Below are 20,523 nucleotides of genomic sequence, written 5' to 3' on the forward strand. Positions count from 1 at the left end.
TTCAGCTCGCAGGGGCTGGATAGTACTAGGTATCATAGAACAGATGCTTACCAGAATTCCTTTTCTCTCCCACAAAGTTCGCTGCTATTATCCCGCCCCGCGAGAAACCGCCCGGCCAGGTTATTGGTGCTTCAGGAACCTGGGCCGAGCACCAATCCCCTGAAAAGTCATCCGCTACCTATGCAAACGCCCTTGACGCACTCTCGATTTGGATCTTAGTCCGTGATCGTGGCTGGCTCAAATGAGATTGGATCCCCTCTAAAAGCTCGAATGTCTTATCCAGCCACGTAAGGCGGTTCAGATATCAACAAAACACTTTTCTTTGTTGTTCCATGAATTTTGCTGTCCATAATAAGAAGCGACGAGTCCCGAAGTGTATTACACATCATCTTCGACTCCTTTTTCCTGCATAAATATTTCCATTCCTGCTTTGTAAATAGCGCGTTTCGAGAACCGAAAGCTGGCGGCCTTTTCAAAGAGGAAAATAGACAGAAAAGAAAGAAAATGCATCGTTATCTGACACCGTGAAAGAAAGGGCTGTCAGCCTGTCACAGGAGAACCGAGAAAAACAAATGAAAAAAAAAAAAAAAATATGCTGTGTCATACTGACCGGCCGTTGAGACAGCCCCTAGAGCCATCACGTCTGAAAATTAAAGTAGAGGCCTTTGCGGTGCTCAGTGAGCGACAAGTCACTATGGCATACGTTAAAGACACGACATAATTGGTCCATATACGGAGTACCACCAAGAGCTTGGTCGAGGTCCGAGAAAAACTGTTATCCCCGGAGAAGGATACTAGGACATCCCACCTAGACTACATACTAAGTTAGTGGGCGTTGTTCATCAAGTTGGTTTGGCGTCTCGCTCTGCCTCTTTGCTCTATCCATTCTCCACTTGACGACAAGAGCTTGCTTCACTAGCTTACTCATACTGCAGTACGGATAGAGATTCTATCCCCAGTGTCGTTACGTGATGATTCAGAGTCTGATAAGCTTGACCCCAGTAGCTGGGCTACCGACGGCGGATTGCGTCGGTTGCTTGGACTGGTGAACTACTGCTAGGTCATCGAAGACAGGCCACATCCATGGCTGCCTCTCATAAGAGATCTTTTCTCTTTATCGTACTTGCTTTTTCAGTGCAGGCGGATTCCTGAGCTTTCTGCCTGCTTAATATCAGCATTCGAATTGACCACGGCCGGCCTCACTGCAAGCCTCCCCCAGAAACAATGCAGCACCTACAGTACAGGGCTAAGCGCTAAGAGAGCCTGGCTCCTGCGAATCCTAGAAAGGAATAGCAAGCACCGCCTGGACTCGCCGGCCACGTGTTGGACGGATCCGCTTCTGGCCTTATTCGACCAGACGAGAAACAACACGACCCCTGTTCGCCGTCTAAGAGCCCATTTCGGGCCTCTGCTGACCAGTCTCGTCGTTGGCATGCATGTATGCCCGCAGTAGCTCGTAGCTCGTTTCATCCATGATCCTGGAGCTCTGCATGTTCGACAATGATTCCGGTTCAGTATATCCTCACTGTTCGTGACTCTGGCTATAACACAAGCCTCACGAGTAGGCACAGCTGTGTTATTCGCCCGGCATCAAGGAAATCTTTTGGCACATTCATAGGTCAACATTGCCTCATCAAAACAACACGTCTTTGACTTTCAAAGCCCAAGGCATTTTCCCCTTCCTCTGACGGCGTGTCTGACATCGAAACATTGATCATTATGTCATTGAAGTCGTAGCCATTGGAAGTGCAGAGCTAGACCACCACCAGTTTGCGATTAGTAGGCCATACCTGTTCTTAAGTTGCGTCGGGCAGCAGAAGCACACCAGTGGCAAGAAACAGCCTATTGGGAAGCATGACATGTGCTGAACCTTGTCATTAGAGCTGCCTGTGACTTAACTTACATACTAACGTTAAGTTGCAGGCAAAGAGGTTTGAAGATTCTCCAAGAGAACACTGGTTTACCGAGACGATGGGACATAGGGATTAAGTTGAAGCTAGGCCCAAGCCCCAGTAACAGGGGCATCGGATCTAAGCATTCGCTTTCTTGTACTGTACGAGTTGGCCACGAGCTGCTCCAATCGTTAATGTGGTAGATTTGCCACGGCCTAGAGCTTTCCAGAGGACTGGTAACTCTCGCTAGGACCTCTAGCAACCCAACCCTGTCTCTGTTCGGCCGCCCAGTACCCAATCCTCGTTTAACCTGTCCATTGATATACAAGATGCCGTACTGAAGGATCACCATTAGATCTTGATTGCATCAGGAGTCGATCCGCACAACAGATATGCATCCAGTGAGCTCTAACACCTGCACCTCAACTGTTCCCTCTAAAAGCTTGGGTTAGTCCAACCGTTCAGTTTCGAGAACCTCCTGAAGAGCGCTTTTTTTCTTCCTCAGGGGAAGAGCTCGGTCGTGATCCATTCTCTAGCCGAGCTCAACGGGCATGGAGTGACTTGTTGGTACTTAGCATAAGGTAGGTCTTCGAAGCCAGCCTCTGCCCCGTCTACGCTAAGCCTTGGTTTTTGCGGGTCTCATGGTAGGCACTAGCACGTCGACCAATCGCAGCTTTACACTCCGCAGCAGATTCTGAGACATTGTCTCTGATGAGGCAGCCGTTATGCTTGCTCAACGCTCAACGCGGACGCCTGATAAGCGCCTTCAAATGAAGCATCAAAACGGCGACGAACTAGCCCTCTTATTAGTGCTTCTGTGTAGATGTTTAAATCGTACGTTTTTCTCACTCGAAACGTCGCCTTTGGCCCTGTACCCCCTGAAGTCGCAGGAAGGTACATATGTGCGGGCCGCGGATCTAGTGCCCGGACGTGGTAAGCGAGGGAAATATCTGATCATTCTGAATCTCTGGTAAATAGCGACCCCGAAAATGCTCGGATCTGCTTTTGACCAGGACCTCTTACAAGGGTAACCTCGTGCAGGCTGCCAGCGGTCTTGTCTGAATGACGACCAGGGATTCATGCAGCCTGTGGTCGGAAATGCATATCGACAAGGGTGCTATACTCGATCCAGTACGTGACGTCCTCAGTATGTAAGTGCCGAAGACAATTGGGCTTCAGACGCTTGTAATCGCGGCTCGAATTGGGAACAGTGTCCTGCGGGTGTTTGTGTGTACTCAGCTGGGAAAGGATTGTATCGTAGCAACCACCACGGCTTCCTGTTTTGGCTCGATTGTGCTTAACTACTGAGCAAGGTCACTACTTATTTAGGCCGTTGTGGATGACAACGATCAGTCATGCAGTTTTATGACGGTTCATCAGAGCCGCAAAGGTCGAAGTGACCGTCCAAAAGTGATCGACAAGATCGGCCCCTGCCAGTATCGGGACGGCTTCTTCCCGACAGCAAAGACCATTTAGTCACTTTCAGATCGCTTCTGGAACCCTAGGCCGTTGACTTTCTGGTTGGAGATTCCCCGATGTCTTCTCTCCATCGGAAATCACCGTGAAATTTGTAGAAGCTGCCATGCTTCCCAAAGCACTCTGAACACCTGACGTTAATGCACAAGGTATCGTAGCGTATGTACATGCTCTGGAGTACATCGTATCCGAGATCCTGGTTTTCTGTCAAGTAACCCCCGCACTGAAGAGCTAATCATTTCCTAGACCAGTTTCTGGGGGCATAATGGTGCACATCTTATGTAGATCATCCGCCAGGAAAATGCCTGCAACATGCACAAAACATATCAAGAAAGATTTTGATCGTCGTTCGCAAGCAAAGAGCCTCCATTGAAGCAATTCGCGGTCTGCGATGAATCTCGACGAAGACAACAACAAGAAAGAAAGTGACGCCGTCTCCCACAAGCCGCTCAGGCGGGTGCAGGTACATACGAGTTTGCTTATTAGTGAGTCGAGACCGTTCTCTTCGGCTTTGCCGTGAACTTCATTCTGGCTCAACCCCACCTCGTCGTACCTGAGAAGTGGAGGTGCTGTGATGTTGAAAATGAGTGTGCGACCCACGGCACCGAAAGACCGTAGAACCTGAGAATATCAGTTTGACATGCTCATAATAAACAACAATCGGTCTCTCAACCTCAACTTACAGACGTGCGTTGCTCGGATTGATCGGCACTGAAAACTTCTATAGACAACAACTTGGTTATGGAAGGACTTCGCTGTATGGTTGTGGTAAATAATTTTATGGCCCTAGATCAAGCATACGTAGTCGTGTCCGTGTAACTCTCATATTGGTGCATTTTCGTCAATGAGAAGCACAATGACGGTGCTGCTGTGCTGCGATGCTACACTCAAATTTGTTGCTTCGATATATCATTTCCGGGCTCCTAGGTTTTCGAGGATAGGCACCGTGCGCTTCAGCGTTGGAACCCTGCCAGTTTTGGAAAGCTTGGTTTGTTTCCATCCCTGAGCAGTTGCCTTGCCGGTGACCCGCCTCTGGCGAGACTTACAGCTGGCCTGAATTGTCGCTTATCCATGCCGTTGATTCGTAAACTCTGGCTGATGACCCCATCGTAGGCTGGGATTGACTCGCTGGCGACTACATACCTGTCACAACCATGGATGATGGCTGGACGGGTTCTTGACGCTTGAGAGTCGCATCCTCCTGGCCTCTAAAGGCCGTTGACGGACACATTCTCAATCTCTTTGCAGTGCCCTGGCGTCACTCTCCTGCAGGTGCGCAATTTGCGGTTGGGCCCGCTAATGGCCAACCGCTCACGCTCCCTCGCACCCTTCTCACATTTTCACCGGTCGTGGCGTGGCTTGTAGCGCTGAGCAAACCTCACTTGGCTTGATGACATGTTTGATATCAGAACGCGAAGATAGACCAAGCAGCGCCTGTAGGACAATGTCGGAATAGTCGCGCTTAAACCAAATGTTCCTTGTAGACTGGAACTCGTCACAAAGGCACACTGCTTTCCTGGGCTTGAGAGTGCAGAAAGCCGACTGAACCACCTTGCTGGGAAGCAGAGCGCACTACAGACGTAGTGTTCAAGCCGCTTACACAACTTCACGCAATCCCTCGTCTTGCTGCCGATCGTACCACGCCTCTTGGGCACACACCAAGTTGCAAAGCCCGATATAGACAGAAGGGGTTGTACGCGAGGGATGCCAACGGCTAGGAAAGATGTTCGGTTGTAGCACCACTCAGAGCTGCCATTTGTTTCGACTATGCAAATGTGTAGAAGAGGATTTACATGGATGTGAGAATTGGCAAGCTGAATAGCCAAGGTTACATTCGCCATACTATATGCACTCAAACGTTGTTCAGCTCTGCAAAGCGATGGCAAAGATGAATATCTAGACCGAGTCGGGACTTTCCTACCTGCAGTTCCTTGTGCAGGGGTGGTACGTGGATCGTTGAAGTATCATGTAAGTCGTTCGTCGTCAAATGGTTCAGTCTGATTTGGAAACTTCTTGACTCGGCGACTTGGATGGTCACGACTTGCTTGGTGTGAACCTCAATGGCAAACTAGCCAACAATACTGCAGGATCGCAAATTCCCTCCGCAGGGTTTGTTCGCAACAGTCGATTTGGTGTGATGTGATAGTGTGGTTGCACAGCTAATAAATGAGCTTATTATGCCGTCCGCCACCAGCGGATGTGACAAAGATAACGTCGCACAAGCTGGACACTCAATCTGCCATTTGATCTTTGTGTGCCATGGTGAGAGACAAGAGGTGGTGAATATATGGACTTCAGCTGGACCAATATGAATTGAGAAAGCCCTTGAGAGAAGCAGGCGCCAAAAAGGCAGACTGCAGTCACTTCCATTGGAGTTAGGTAAGGTAGCCAGGTAGGTTAGTAGGTAGATATTGGCCAACCTGCCTTAGTACCTTATGGATACTTTTGAGCAATCACGGAGAAGGTGGTCGTGAAGTGGCAAGCTGGAAGCTAGAAATGGAAAGCATAATCTGTTTTAGGATACCGTCCTTCCCTCACAAGCCCGAGTAGGTAGGGTACGGCGTAGAAGGTAAGTCTTTCGGGGCACAGCTGCCTCATCTCACCTCCCAACTCTTCGGGACTGCATGAAAGAAGGCCCAGGCCAATGACAGAGATGGGTTGACTGGGCATGATTGGCTGGGGACTGACGGCTCCAACACCTACAGGACGCTGCAAGCGCTAGGCCGGTCCTCGTACAGGGGCTTAGGTACGATCTACTTGCCTAGGTAGGTCTTCACGATACCTGCCGGCCCAATCTAAGACTTCTGGACTTCTCGGGCCCGGAGCTTATTCGACTACGCCGACTCAATTCGCTTGGTTCACAGCTCAACTCATGCATGAATGGCCTCACGGAGCGAATGCGTGTTATCGCCGACAATTGGCATTTCTGAGGAAGCCAGGCTGAACACCAGGCATCTGGACCCAAGCATCACTTATGCATCAGAGAGATAGACATAGTCCTGATCTGACTGAATATCAGCCCTTATTCTGGCAAAGATTATCTTTTGTTTAGGCCTCTGGGCAATGCTAGTACGATACGAGATTATGCATCTCACAGAGTCAATCACCACCCAACATGGATGAGCAACGGTGGAAGGGCAATGCCAACGACAACGAAAACACCAACAGTTGGCCGAATGAGACAATGTCGAGGCACAGAAACTGGAGCGCCGCCGCCCTGGGACCCGGCCCTACCAACTTGCATCAACCCCTCGAGCTAAGTGCGAGATCTAGCGTGGACTCCACTGTGGCAGCTCTTGCATCTTCTTTAGGCGTAGGTTCACAACAGCTATTCCCTTTCACAGTCAAGACAGGCGAACGCAGGACCTGCTGACCCAATCCCGCCAGAACGGTGACTTCAAGCCCGAGGGAGGCTTCGGAGGGATAACAGAGCAGCAGAGCTGTGGATCAACAAGCGTGGACAAGGCGCCACCACGACGGCAGCACAGGCCGGCGCGGAGCGCTCCCTCCTTTGCGGTGCCCACTGCAGCATGTATGTAGGTGCCCTCAAGGACCCCCGGCGCACGCCTAAAACAAAACTCTCGCGTAGCCTTGTCGTTGGGAAGGGTGGACAGGGGTCGAATGCAGGGATGAGGTCGGTGGACGAGCCTCCAGCTCTTGGCCCGCAGCCCGGAACCTGAACCCAAAGTTGCTCTAGGTACCTGGCCAGAGCACAGTAACCTAAGATTTGGTGCTTGTTCTTCGCGTGTGCCCGGGGCCCCTGCTGCTCTGCCCATGACAAGACATCTCGACGCGATGTGATCTCCTCCCCCGGCCATGTTAGGATCCAGGGGTCTGATTGCTTCTTTTCGACCCCAGCTCCCTCTGGGTGAGAACCCACACGCCATCTTGCAGACAGTTTACCAACATGACTGCCGGTGTTTTCAAGGGCTCCTCAGGCTGTGTTCAACATGAAGAGGTCGTTCCCTTCTTTTACCCTCGCACACCCCTCCAAATCTCCATCATTGCTTTCCCTTCCGACTAAGAACCTCCTTCGTTTACTTCATCCTTAAGAGGGCAGTTTGACTGACCTTTGTCTCACCATTGCGGTACCCTTCTCGCTTGCCTGGATTGCCTTGCCCGAACAACGGTTCTTCAAAAGACGACTTGTTCCGCTACCTGACGCAACTTTATCAACCACGACCTCCTCACTCTCTTTTCTTCTATTTGATATTGCCCAGCCAGTCTGACCAAGTCACTCTTTACTTGTAATCGACAAGATATCGATCTGCCATTCGTTCATACGTTTAAGATTTCAAGTTTTACAGAACCTGACCCTGACTTACACGCGGGCCTGAATTCTTCATTCCAATCGTTACCACCAACGCCCGTTACATTCCTGAATAAAAGCCAGTGATGGAGAACATGGGTTCATACCACCACCAACCCCAGTGGTCTGGCTGGGGCTACCAGAGCGCTGCCCACCAGTACCCCAGATACTCTCAACAACTACCAAGTTATGCGGCTTACCTCCCTGAATCAATGGAGCTTTACAATGCTCACCAGGGGCATCTCCTACATCATCACCAAATGTCTAGAACAACTGAGACAAAGCCTCGACTCTCTAAAGAGGAAGTCGAGATCCTCGAGGCCGAGTTTCAGAAGAATCACAAGCCCAACAGCACTACCAAGAAGGCACTGGCTGAGTCTATGAGAGTAGACAATGCCCGTATAAATGTCGGTGTTGAATCTTGAGAGACTTGTATCAAAATTACTAACAAACTCGCAGAACTGGTTCCAAAACCGACGAGCACGGGAGAAGAAGGAGAAGAACATCCGCGAATACGCGGCGAAACAGCGAATAGACAGAGATACAACTTCTAATGACTCCGGTGTTCGTTCAGACGACGACCATCTCTCTGATCGGGTTGTTTCCAGCGCTCCATTCCCAGCCCCTCGCCCTCTCGAAACCCGGTCGACAGACGTATCAAGTCCTGAGCATGAAAGCGAGAATGATGCTAGCCACTCCGATTTTGGTGTAGGCTCATCCCCAGATCTATCTTCTCAACCTACACCAGAGCCTGCATCCGTATCTTTCAACACATCCCTGCCCTCTTACAGTCAGTATCCTCAGCTGATTGTGCCCAACGAGGATAATGAACCTACTCCTTCATTACCCCAGCAGTGCTTCCCTCGCCTGTCCACATCCTCTATTCAGGAGCAATATGTTTACTCCGGCAACAACCTTGCTGTGGACCAGCCCTCTATGGGTCTGAAGCCCTCCCCTTCAATGGATATTGCATCTCGTCGAAACAGGCGCCCACCTCAACTTGCCATCAACGCCTCCCGCAGTTACTCAGCAAGCGGTCCTAGGACCGGATTCGACATGGGAAGGAGGGCAGATGTTGGCCACTCAATGCGTCGTGTCGCTTCCGCGACTGGCGTCGGCCGTATCAGCAAACCCTGTGGTGGCCCGCGAAGCCCCTATTTTGAGAGAAACCCCGAGGCTCTCATGCAGCTTAACCGCTCCCCTAACTTCCAGACTGCTGCAACAATCGCACCGCCCACTCCCAATACACCGGTCGTAGCAAACCCGCAGGGCTTATGCGAGGCCACTCCGGCTAGCTCAGTAGCATACGAAGAGAAGTACCCAATGGATCTTGCCATTCACGACCCAACTCTGCGTACCCCACCGACTACACCAGGTGTCATGGATCAACTTTACAGCAACGAATCTGTATATCAGGTCGCCGTGGCGGATGAACCTCTGGTGACACCAGGGCTGGCGCCATACCCCAATGACTTCGAGGTTCCAGGTACCTCAAGCCAAGTACCCAACTATGTTTCCCAGGGGTGCTCTAGCCAGCCCCAGACCCCTTCTTACGGTGCCACAATGGGGCCTTCCTACTTTGGCTTCGCTGGTGGCAATGCTGAGTACAACTGGTCCGACGACGCCTCATTATCAGCACATTCCTCGCCTGGACAGAGCCAGCAGAGCGTCAATTTTATGAACATGACGCCCTCCAGCTTCACATACTCGGACAAGTAAATGTCCAAACATGACCCAGAAACGGGTCGTGACACACTGCTACCAGCACCAACGGCCTCTTACAGCTTGTACATAACAGCGATTTCTTTTCTATATCATCAAGGGCATTGTACAGTATAGACACAATGTCTTCACAGCAGCAGAAAATTGACACTTGTCAAAGCTAGCAACCATTGCTTGTTTCTCTTTTGTTTCTGTCTTTTCCGTATTTTATGAATGAATACAACGGCATCATACCCTAATGTAATGGGAGGACGGCACTGGCTGGCGCTCAGGCATGTACACAGGGAGCGGAGTTTATCATCATCACGGAGGATCAGGTACCACGGAATTGGCGCGAGATCTTAGCCGGGAGAATATCATTCATGGAAGGTACCACATTGGAACGCCTCTATACCATGACCGCTGGAAAAGTTGGGAGCACATGGAGAAGCACTTAAGAAAAGGCAGAAATATATTTGAACCTATAATTCAATGAAAGTCATCTCTACGTCGCATAGTTGAATTTGTTAAACAGGAGATGGTATGTTGCAGACTTGATAGTTGTGGAGTGACAAGACCTCCATGAGGTGGAGACAGTCCTGCGATGATGGGCTACAGGTATGGGGATGTTTACCAAGCTGAACTTGAAGTAGCGAGTATAAATCTCGTTTACGGAGAGCCTTTAGACAGAGAAAGCTCAGCGCACACCCCTGACGATGGTATGCTGTTTTAGACCCGCGAGGTCGTGAACCTAAAAGCATTGTGGTGGTGTCCCACATTCCTATCCCGTAAAGCGGTGGTTCCCCAAAGCCGTAACAGATCGAGTTCTAGTTGGATGACGCTATCCAGAAACCTTGTTCTTGACTCAAACGAACAATGAAGATGCCTTTGGCGTTTGTGGTGACATTAGTCCAAACCCGAGAACCGGGTCTCAGCCCGGACGGGCCAGTCCGAAGAGCAGCCCCGGGCCACCGAGATCTGGACTTATGACGGAAGAGTCCAACCAATCAGATATCGCTCTCTAAGATCTGAATTAGATTCTTGTGCCCATGACGGCCCCGCTCTCTATGATATGTACAGTGCGTCCATGGCTGTTGCGAGGGAAAGGTTTGGCGCGGGGGATCGACACTGCAAGTGCTGAGTTTGTGCAACGGGATCGATCAGGTACTGTACATGGGTAGCAGACAGCCAATCGAGTAAGGTAGGTACCTAGGTAGGTATGAGGTGGTATAGATATGGGGCACGTATCTCGCATTGAAACCACTTCTTCTGTCTGATAGCCTCAAGGTTAAAACACATGTTGAGGCTATCAGACAGTCGACATACTAGTCAGTCACTTGACAGAAGACACGTATAGTATCTTACTAAAAGTAGTTGGTCAGCCCATAACACGAAAGATAAACGGCACAGTTGGAGTGGCTATCAAACGTCTGCTCGCTTGCGAGAATACAGTTTGGAGGCTTGCCGGTTATTGAGGAAAGTCAAAAAGGATCTCCGTTGCATCGAATGCAGCCCAACTGGGCTAACGTAAGGGACAACGACCTTGAGAAATGTTTGCCTCCTGTTCCTTGCAGTAATGCGTGGGGTGATCAATGGCCAACCATGTTCGAGAACGAAGAGCCGTGGCTATAGAGTATTGGCTAAGTAAGTTCCAAAGAGTCGAACGTGGCCTGTAGCCACTATAAAATGGCAAAGCTGACGTTTACAAGCCTGGCAAGCCTGAATAAGCAAATGTCTCTTGAACTGATGATTGCTCAGAGCTGAATGAGTGGCCGTTTGTTGTTGTCTCATGCGCTATCATGTAAGAGCCTTGGCATTCATCCTGTAGACGTCAGCTTCCGTCAAGTCACGGACGAGACACTTCGTATACAAGATAACTTCTACTTGCATACGAGCTTGTAGTAACGTAAGATCATCAATGGGCCCTTATGGCTGAGGCACCTTCAGCGGCAAGGACGTGTCCTGAAGTGAGCTGAATTGTCAAGAAGGATCGGTGTCGTAAATGGGTGTCTGTTTCATCCCCAGAAAGAAAGACTTGTTCGAAAGATTATGATTTCAGACTAAGCGTACAGCCTACTGGGTATCTTCAACTCAAGGTACTTGGCTGTTAATATATCTGCCTGCAGCATAGGTTGAATACGTATCAAACTGGTCGCAAAGTGATGAGTACCTCGATGTCCGTGATCTGGGTGTGTATCCTTCAAATCGGTAACAATTTATGGCGTGACGACACATTTTAAATACATTCTAAGACATGACTTTTCACCTGCGGTGATTATATACGATGGAGAGAAGATAACGAATGACTTGGACGCCATAATAACCACTATTCATTGATAAGAATAGCAAGTTGATGTAGATATTAATGGACTGTTCACTATGAGGATGACTGGTGAGGTTCTGTCAGTTCTGTAGCGTGTATGTTCAGCGGTTTTTCAGGTAGCCCATATCGATCAAAATGAGACGCGACGCGATGGGTCCCACCTATCAAATACGTCACATCCTGTCCAATGCATCTAAGGTACTCTGTACCAAGGTAAGGTACCTACGCGGGAGAGGGGTGTTTTTGGACATCAGCCAGGAGATAGAAAAGACTGTCGCGGTTATTTTTAAATCAGTAATATCATGTTAGCCTAATATAGCAGGATATCGGGGGTAATAAAATAAGGTAGACACTCTTTCCTCCTTCTGACATATGTCCAAAACCCCCCCCCCCGCTATGGTAGGTAGGTATCTGGAGCTACCTGTTCCCGTGCACGCACCCCATTAAAACCACTTTAGAACATAAAATGCATGCTGCTTGAGCACTTCATATCATAACAACAACAGTTTTTTTTTTTTTTTTTTTTTTTTTTTTTTTTTTTTTTTTTTTTTTTTTTTTTTTTTTTTTTTTTTTTTTTTTTTTTTTTTTTTTTTTGCCGCCCTGCAGCTAGATCCTAAATTCAATTCCTTTTGTAATTGTATTCGAATATTCTCAGATGGATTCCGCCGCATGATCCTTCTTCCGTTTCAATGTCCTCTTCCGCCGTTGCTGGCATCGACGCGACGCGTCCAGCGCGGTCAAGGATCTTGACACCAAGCTCTGAAGGGAGCTCAAATCACAAAGATGAGCTGCGTTCTCCCGACGGACACAAGAGGAAGAGGGCCGACTCAGTAGCCATGGAGCATCTTTTGAAGCCGTCGATTGCTGTCAAGGTTTGCGAATACGATTCCGGCACTGTTGAATGCTTCAGCTAATTCGTGATCATTATGTAGCCTCATCCTCCAAAACTCAATGTCCAGCCTCGCATCCTTTATCCATTGATGGTCCTCCCCCGTGAACGCCTTCCTCTCTCTTGCATCGATTTTCACGTTACCAATGTTGATCTTGCTTCGCATCGATTCTTTGAGTCTCATATCAAGATCCTCGACTTGGAGAGTCGAATGGGCTCTGGCCCCGTGGTACTTCTAGCCAGAAAGGAAGCAAGTCGTGCCGTATACGCTCTCGAGCGACAACCCAACGGAGTATATGTTGTATGCAGGCTAGGACCCTGGGTAGACTTGGAGGCTCTGGCAGACGACGCATCTGCTGTCTGTCGAGAACGCTTACGCCCAGCTGCTAGAACCGAGTCTCGAAGCCAATACGGGCCTTCCGTAATCACCACCCCACACATTCATAAGGAGGAAAACATCAAACGAGCGGCCATCGAAGCTATTCAAACCCTGGTCCGCAAAAGGCCTAGGTCGCAGTCTGTTTCAACATTGGCCGAGTCTGTGAAATTAGAAGCTGCCCCAGAAGCTGCTATGACTGCAGAGTCCAAACTTCCATCGCCAACCTTCAGACCAGAAGAACTGCCAAAAACCCTAAGCGAGCAGCAAGCTCAGGCATCACGTCCAACAACTGCAATTTCAACATCTGACATCATCGAGGAGCCTTCCCAGCAGCCGACTACAGAAAGCTTATTCGAAACCTTGAGAACCCAGTACTTTGAGATGCTATACAAGTCCATGGTGAGACCTTTGACCTTGGCTTTCGTTGCCATAGCTAATCAATACAGGGATCGCTCGCCTATTTTGCCAAAGGGCCTCTCTCTCGTGCTCGTTCTGCTTTCCATCTCGACCTTGAAGCTAATCTAGAGATTGAGGATCTCATCGAATTCTTGAAAGGACTCGTGCTGACCACTGTCCAAATCGACAAAAAGTACCGTGAGACTGTTCCAGCTCTCATAACCCAGATGAAAACGGTGGTGGATAGTTCTGACGAGGGTCCGAAGAGAAAGCGCCGAGCCAAGAAGATGAAGATTGGAAAGGATGGACTCTATCCACACGAAGAAACTCATATCAGAAAGTGGTGGGCCACCAACAAGCCTGAACTGAACGAGGACGAGACCAACGTTTCCACTCAACAAATTCGATCACTTACCTCTATGCTTCGCACGAGAGAAACCCAGCTCCAGATGATAATCATATTGGAGATCCTGGCATTGACTCCCCTGAGACCCGCAGACGGTGCGGAAGATAGCCAGCTCCCCCTACTGCCTGGTGCTGCTGAATCTCAGGGTGACACGGTGGTTCCTTCGGCCAAGAAGCGGAGCAAACATAATCTTCCTGTTCTTGTAGATGTCCACGCTGATCGATTGACTATTTGGCAATCTACTGCTTCCGACGAGCAGCTGCTTTTAGAAGACTCCCAAATCACCCAAGCACCGGATGGTCAATCTCAGCAGAAGGCGTCATCGGAGCCTCTCAAAGACTTTTGCGTGGACATCATTGTGCCATTGTAAGCCTCATGTTTCACTGTCATCTCTTCCGATAACAACTGACTAGCTTCGATAGCTTCTCCCATAGGCTCCCAGAGCTATGTGATTCGATCAACCGTAAACTGGGAGGGCCGATCATTGTGAAACCTACAAGGCCAAAGGTTCTGAAACGACCATCAAGCAAGCGTTCACCTAAGCCAGGAGCAGTTGCCAAACGCTCTTTGTCAGGTCAGCCTACAAGAACGTTACAAAGAGCTCTCTCGACAGAGCAGCAGTCGCGACGAAGTGTTTCCAGAGGCCCCAGCAACATGATTGCCCTCATGCGCTCTGCAACATCCACTTCTCTGCCAGGTATCAAGCGAGAAGCTAGCGATCCATCCCTGGCTAAGTCGGTCCTGAACGCTGAGCCCGATCTAATGAATAGGAAGAGTGGGCCATTATCTCGGAGCAACAGTGTTACCAATCTGCAAGACACAAAATCTAACAAAAAGGCTCAAGTTGAAGCTGAGCTAAAAGAGGCTATTTCTTCTTTGAGAAAGCCTAACCGCGAAGTTGTCAGTAAGGCACTGGCTGAAGCGGCTGAGCGGCGTGCAACAGTGGGCTCTTCGGCCAAGAGTATGTATTTAAATGGCAAACCTTGCGAATATTTCTGGCTAACATTTATTTTCAGAAGTGAGAAAGCCAGGCAGAAGCTCTCTAGGCGGATCCGTTGTGAAGGCAACGCCAGCAAACACACGCTTCAGAGATGTATTTGCAAAACCACATGTGGCAGATACCCCCATTATGAGCACTGAAGATGTTATTCCTCCTTCAAGCCTTCCCTCCGTTGTTCCCTCTACTGGTTTCCGAGGAGCACAGCGGGATGGCTTAGGTCAGAGTCCAACTCCTGACATTGAAAGGATCGGCAGTACGCCTACAAAGGCCGGATCAAGTTTCATTCGTCGGCCTAGGATCGATGAAGACGTTTTGCCATTCCCACCGTCTTCGCCGTCTCTAGAACGACGAACTATATCTGCTGCCGACCTGTTCAACCCGAGTGAAGTCACGAATCGAAAAAGAATGGTCAGTTTCACTGTTTCTCCTGATGACGAGCTTTTGGCAACGCCCGTGAAGGGTATGAAAACAAAAAACATAGATTTGGAAAGCCAGGCGGCCGAGTCAATGCCTGCTAAGTCAGTGTCAATATATGAGAAACTAGGATGGGATGACGACCTAGATGACCTGTTATGAGTTACTTATCAGAACATATAGTGGTGTTTTATGAGGAACATGCATCATTGCAGCAGGAGTTTCGGCATCGTTAGAAGGCGTTGGGATATAACAAATATTGTATCGGCAATGATATTAGAGATACGACACATGATACAGGCAATATGATAGCTCAACATGAACACATTTGGCTTGAATGAAACGGACTTTATGCCGCTGCTGGCTCTACCAACATGGTTGGTAAATCTCTGATATCAACATGCTCCTGCGACCCTAGATCAACAACTCGCATAGCCTCGAGGCCCACGACGCCTTCTTGTAGCGCGAGAAATTGAAGCTCGACTACGTGACAAGCTCCTGGGGCAAGAGGACCGACCCGGGTATCAGCGCTTAAGCAAACAACATCAGTTGACTCGACGGATGAGTTCTTCTGTAATGCGTGGAGTACATTTTCGTCGGTGACCGCATCGGCAACGTCTTTTTCACCATTTCGTCGCCCACCCACTGATGGAGGCCGTGTCATACGGACTTCGCCTCGCCGGCGTTTGGGAATAGCAACAAGGGCAAGTTTGCGGGGAGGCGCAGAATTCTTTTCTATGGCACGGTTCACAATATAGACGGTCCAAGAAAAGACCTGGCCTGGGTAGACAGGTTCAGAGGGACCAGTGAAGGTCATTGTTATGCCAAGTTCTGTAATGGAGGCGTCTGTGTTGGATGTGGCAGCCTCGAGAGTGGGCAGGGCGTCTGGACGAATGATAGATGGTGATACCAGGGGATTTACTGCTTGGCCTGTGATAGAAAGTTGCGATGGTCTATGGGCGCGGACAATGCCAGTTCCAGCAGTTGCCGATCCATAGCCAGGATTGACTGGAAGAGTAAAGTCGAGCTGCGTTGACCATGACATGTTCATACTGGGCGTGCAGCGGCCCGGTATAACCTGAGCAGTAGCAGAAATTTTAATGTCGAGTTCGCGCATGGGGTTTTTGACTGTAACGTCGTGCTGACGAGGAGCAATGCGATAGAGGAACGTAATATGATCGTGAGACACGCAGGTAAGAGGCAGCTGCATGCCCGCGTCATTGTTGAGGTTTTCGACAGTAGCGTCGAGAATTGAAAGTTCGATTCGATCCAATGATACCTCGCATTCGAAATGAGAGGTAAAGTCAACTTCGAGCAGTGCGATCACGGCTGAGCTGGTCGGTGCTGTAGTCGGTCTTGAAAACCGGATTCTCGTGTGGACGACAGGAAAGATCTTGTGCTGGACCTGAGGCAGAGCTCGTATGTGCTTCGTGACATCTTGTGAGCGCGTAACGGGCGTAACCCTTGATACTCGCAGCGCAGACAGCCGAGGCTTCACTCCGCCGAGTGCAGCATCGCTTCCGAAAGACTCGAGTAGGTTAAAACCAGAGGGCACACCGCTCTGAAGGTAACCACTCCCCTTTCCAATGAGGTCAGTTGAAATCTCAGGTTTCATGCTCGCAGATGCTGTGAAGATGATGGCTGGTGCCGAGATTCGCGTACGAGGCCGACTCAAAAAGACGGGTAGCTTCCATACAGCGAAAACACTTTGGTTTCTGTTGGCATCATCACCGCTTTCTTCACTATCGTCACTGTCCTCTTCTTCTTCATCCTCTTCCTCATCACCCCCGTCGACGATAATGAAAGGGTCATCAATATCTGGGACTGTACCTGAGAAGATGGTATCTGCTGAAGAGTTCTCCTTGCCGTAGGATTTGCTGTTGACGATCTGGGCTTCGACTGATATCACTAGCCGATTGAGGTGAGTGCGGAGTGATGCTTCATCTTTCCAGGGACTTCTGAGGAGTAAAAGAACATTTACCGTCTCGTCTGAGGATTATTAGCAACACGGTGACGAGGGAGAATGTGTGTTGCTTACCGAAGAATAACGTATCCCTGCGTTTGATTAAATCAAGTATGGACTTCCCAGGCTCAACATCCTTAAAAGCTGCTTCCAAATCTAAATCCGTATTCTCCGGTATAAGATAAGACAAGTGTGACTGTTCAGCAAACTCAGTCGTAGGGTCGGTAATAAATAGGCTTCTTTTGAGCTGAGTGAGAGATTCAGGCTCATGTTGAGTCGCCTGCGTGGGTATAGACTCCCTGTCGGTGGTATTACCGGAGTCTGACATCTCAGTCAAAGAATCAAACCGAGCCTGTTATGAAGAAGACTGGAATCTGAGTACAATGGGATCTTCCAAGTCACGCGCTTGAAGGATCTCGTCTTTTTAACAGGTACCTTATCATTGATTTGTTAGAGCAGGTACCCGTGTAAGTCGGAATGCAGCTCATGCCCCTTAGCGACGTGGTCCCTCCCGTCTGAAAGAGGTCAATGCCTTAGGTAATCACGCACTTGGCAGAGTGTCCCGTCGCGACGGGCAATGGTCTGTGCGCAAAAAGTTAGTGCTGCCCTGCTGAAATCGGCCTTTTAACTTAACTGCCTCTCATGTTGGCTGACTGATTCTTTCTCACCACATCGCCATCATTTTATCACGACCTGGAATCTCGTCACTATTCTGAAGCGAACAATTTGTGTCGCGTAAGCAAGCTGCATCAGGTGACAGTAATTTCAAGATGAACGGCTTCGGCTCTCCCTATGGCCAGCCTGCTGCGGCTTGGCAGGAGCATCATACGCCCGATGGAAGAGCCTACTATTACAATCCGACTACCAAAGCCACGCAATGGACGAAGCCCGAGGAAATGATGAGCTCAGCTGAGGTCAGTGTCCAGTGCCCGTCATTGGTGTGTACATTATTGCTAACAAGCCACAGCGCGCTCTCGCGAACCAGCCATGGAAGGAATACACTGCGGAGGGAGGCCGAAAGTATTGGTACAATACTGAGACGAAACAGAGCTCCTGGGAGATGCCCGATGTTTACAAGGCCGCCCTCGGCACAACAAGCAAGCCCGCGACCCCTGCTTCTGCAACCCCCTACACGCCTCCCGCCAGCGCAGGCGGCTACAACCAAGTACCATACGACCAATATCGCGATCAACGCGACCCTTATCCCGAGTCTCGTCAGATCACATATGGAAACGACCCCAAAGTCCAAGCTTTTGTACCTGCGACGAACGACCCCGAATACGCCACCACTGAAGAGGCTGAAGCTGCCTTTGCCAAGCTTCTTCGACGAAGCGGAGTCCAGCCGGACTGGACTTGGGAACAAACTATTCGAGCAACTGCGCGAGACCCGCAGTTTCGTGCCATCAAGGATCCTAAGGATCGCAAGGCTGCTTTCGATAAGTATTGTCAGGATGTTGTTGTCCAGGACAAGGAACGCGCCAAGGAAAGATTGGCTAAACTCCGCGCTGACTTCGAGACTATGCTGAAAAGGCACCCTGAGATCACCCATTACACCCGTTGGAAGACCGCACGTCCGATTATCGAAGGCGAGACCATCTTCCGCTCTACCAACAACGAGAGTGAGCGTCGGCAGCTCTTTGAAGAGTACATCATCAGCCTGAAAAAGGCACACGCTGAGCAGCAGACGACTCTTCGAAAGACCGCTATGGATGGCCTCATCGATTTGCTTCCCAAGCTTAACTTGGAGCCGTACACTCGATGGGCTGATGCTCAAGGTATCATTTCATCTACCCCGCCTTTCCAGAATGACGAAAAGTACCAGGCTCTTACCAAGTTTGACATTTTGACTGCTTTCCAAAACCATATGAAGGCCCTTGAGCGCAGGTTCAACGACACAAAGCAGGAGGAGAAGAACCGAAAGTTCCGAAAAGAGCGCAAGGCTCGTGATGCTTTCAAGTCTCTCCTTACTGAACTTCGCCGCAATGGAAAAATCAATGCCGGAACCAAATGGAGTATGTTCGTTCCTCTCATCGAGAACGACAATCGTTATACCGACGCCGTAGGCCAAAGTGGCTCGACCCCCCAAGAGCTTTTCTGGGATGTTATCGAAGAGGAGGAACGTGGGCTGCGTGGACCGAGGAACGATGTCTTGGATGTTCTCGAAGTAAGTTGTTGCTCCTGATGAAGCTTTCGTAATTGGTTAATAGCAATTTGCAGGACAAGCGGTTTGATCTTACGCCTACGAGCGATTTTGAAGAGTTCCTCTCCATCATGAAGGATGATCGACGGACTGCTAACATTGAACCTGATATTCTCAAGCTCATCTTCGATCGCGTAAGTTGACCTAATTGATGTTGAGCTGTGTCTTGGTGCTGACAACTTACCAGCTTCGCGAAAAACGCTCGTCCAAGCGAGGAGACGATGATCGACAGTCGGAACGCCAGCAACGCCGAGCCATTGACGATTTACGTGCTTGCATGAAGCGCATGGAGCCCCCTATCGCCTTGAGTGATACATATGACAAGGTACGATCTCGACTTTTGAAATCAGACGAGTTCCAGGCCGTTGCATCTGAAGATGCACGACGCAATGCTTTTGAAAAGCACATTCGCCGGCTGCGGGAGAAGGAAGATGAAGCAGATCGAAACCACAGGCGACGTGACCGTATGTCTAGCGAAAGAGACATGCATCGCCGGGAGCGGGAGCGATCTAAAGGTGAGCGATCTCATCGTAGTGGTGGACGTGGTTCTCGACGAAGTCGCAGTCCGGAGCCTGATGCCTACGAAGCGGACCGACGCAAGGCTATTGCTGAGCGGGAGCGTAATCACCGTAAATCCACCATGGCCGAGGGTCTTCTGGGTGCAGATAGAAGCCGTCTGTCACCGCCACCTCGTCGTGAGCGGGAAAGAGATTACGATCGTCCTTCTCGCTCACGCCGTGATGATGACAGCTACTACGACCGCGAAAGAAGAGATCGAGAAGATGAACGCGAGAGACTATATCGCCGTCGCACCGACCGGGGATCACATGACGAACTTAACTATGGGGATGAACGTCCATCCGGCTCTCGACGTCGTCGTCCAGACGATGAAGACGAATACACTCGTCGTGATTCGCGCGATGCTAAGGTACAAACATAAAACCACCCTCAACTGCACCGGAGAAGGCATAGCTGATAACTTGAACCAGAGAACTAAGAGGGAACGGTCTCGAGAGCGTACACCGCCTCGAGCTGAAGAACGTCCTCGTAAGAAAACCCCTCCACCTGCAACCAAGGATGTTCACTCCGGCAGCGAAGAGGGCGAGATTGAGGAAGATTAGAAACTGGAACCGTATGTCGAAAGCCATGGTTAAAGCATTTGGCTGCACTCTTTC

General features: G+C 49.8%; 4 protein-coding genes across 4 annotated transcripts; 3 read left to right on the forward strand and 1 right to left on the reverse strand.

Annotated features, from left to right (window-relative positions):
- Window positions 1-7,937: 7,937 nt before the first annotated feature.
- Window positions 7,938-9,396, forward strand: J7337_002874 (uncharacterized protein; the record flags this gene model as incomplete). The annotated part of the gene is made up of 2 exons (XM_044820600.1): window positions 7,938-8,084; window positions 8,137-9,396. The coding sequence occupies 2 exons, from the start codon at window positions 7,938-7,940 to the stop codon at window positions 9,394-9,396; spliced, it is 1,407 nt and encodes a 468-aa protein (XP_044684900.1).
- Window positions 9,397-12,537: 3,141 nt separating this feature from the next.
- J7337_002875 (uncharacterized protein) lies at window positions 12,538-15,347 on the forward strand (the record flags this gene model as incomplete). The annotated part of the gene is made up of 5 exons (XM_044820601.1): window positions 12,538-12,573; window positions 12,634-13,368; window positions 13,416-14,137; window positions 14,194-14,732; window positions 14,788-15,347. The coding sequence occupies 5 exons, from the start codon at window positions 12,538-12,540 to the stop codon at window positions 15,345-15,347; spliced, it is 2,592 nt and encodes an 863-aa protein (XP_044684901.1).
- A 187-nt stretch (window positions 15,348-15,534) lies between these two features.
- J7337_002876 (uncharacterized protein) lies at window positions 15,535-17,476 on the reverse strand (the record flags this gene model as incomplete). Its single annotated transcript, XM_044820602.1, has 2 exons — window positions 15,535-17,174; window positions 17,224-17,476. 2 exons carry the CDS (start codon window positions 17,474-17,476, stop codon window positions 15,535-15,537), a joined length of 1,893 nt encoding a protein of 630 aa, XP_044684902.1.
- Window positions 17,477-17,918: 442 nt separating this feature from the next.
- On the forward strand, window positions 17,919-20,469 carry J7337_002877 (uncharacterized protein; the record flags this gene model as incomplete). Its single annotated transcript, XM_044820603.1, has 5 exons — window positions 17,919-18,062; window positions 18,116-19,312; window positions 19,366-19,482; window positions 19,536-20,276; window positions 20,338-20,469. The coding sequence occupies 5 exons, from the start codon at window positions 17,919-17,921 to the stop codon at window positions 20,467-20,469; spliced, it is 2,331 nt and encodes a 776-aa protein (XP_044684903.1).
- Between the last annotated feature and the right edge of the window lie 54 nt (window positions 20,470-20,523).

The sequence above is a fragment of the Fusarium musae genome, chromosome 2, assembly GCF_019915245.1.
Source record: "Fusarium musae strain F31 chromosome 2, whole genome shotgun sequence".
Taxonomy (NCBI): Eukaryota; Fungi; Ascomycota; class Sordariomycetes; order Hypocreales; family Nectriaceae; genus Fusarium; species Fusarium musae.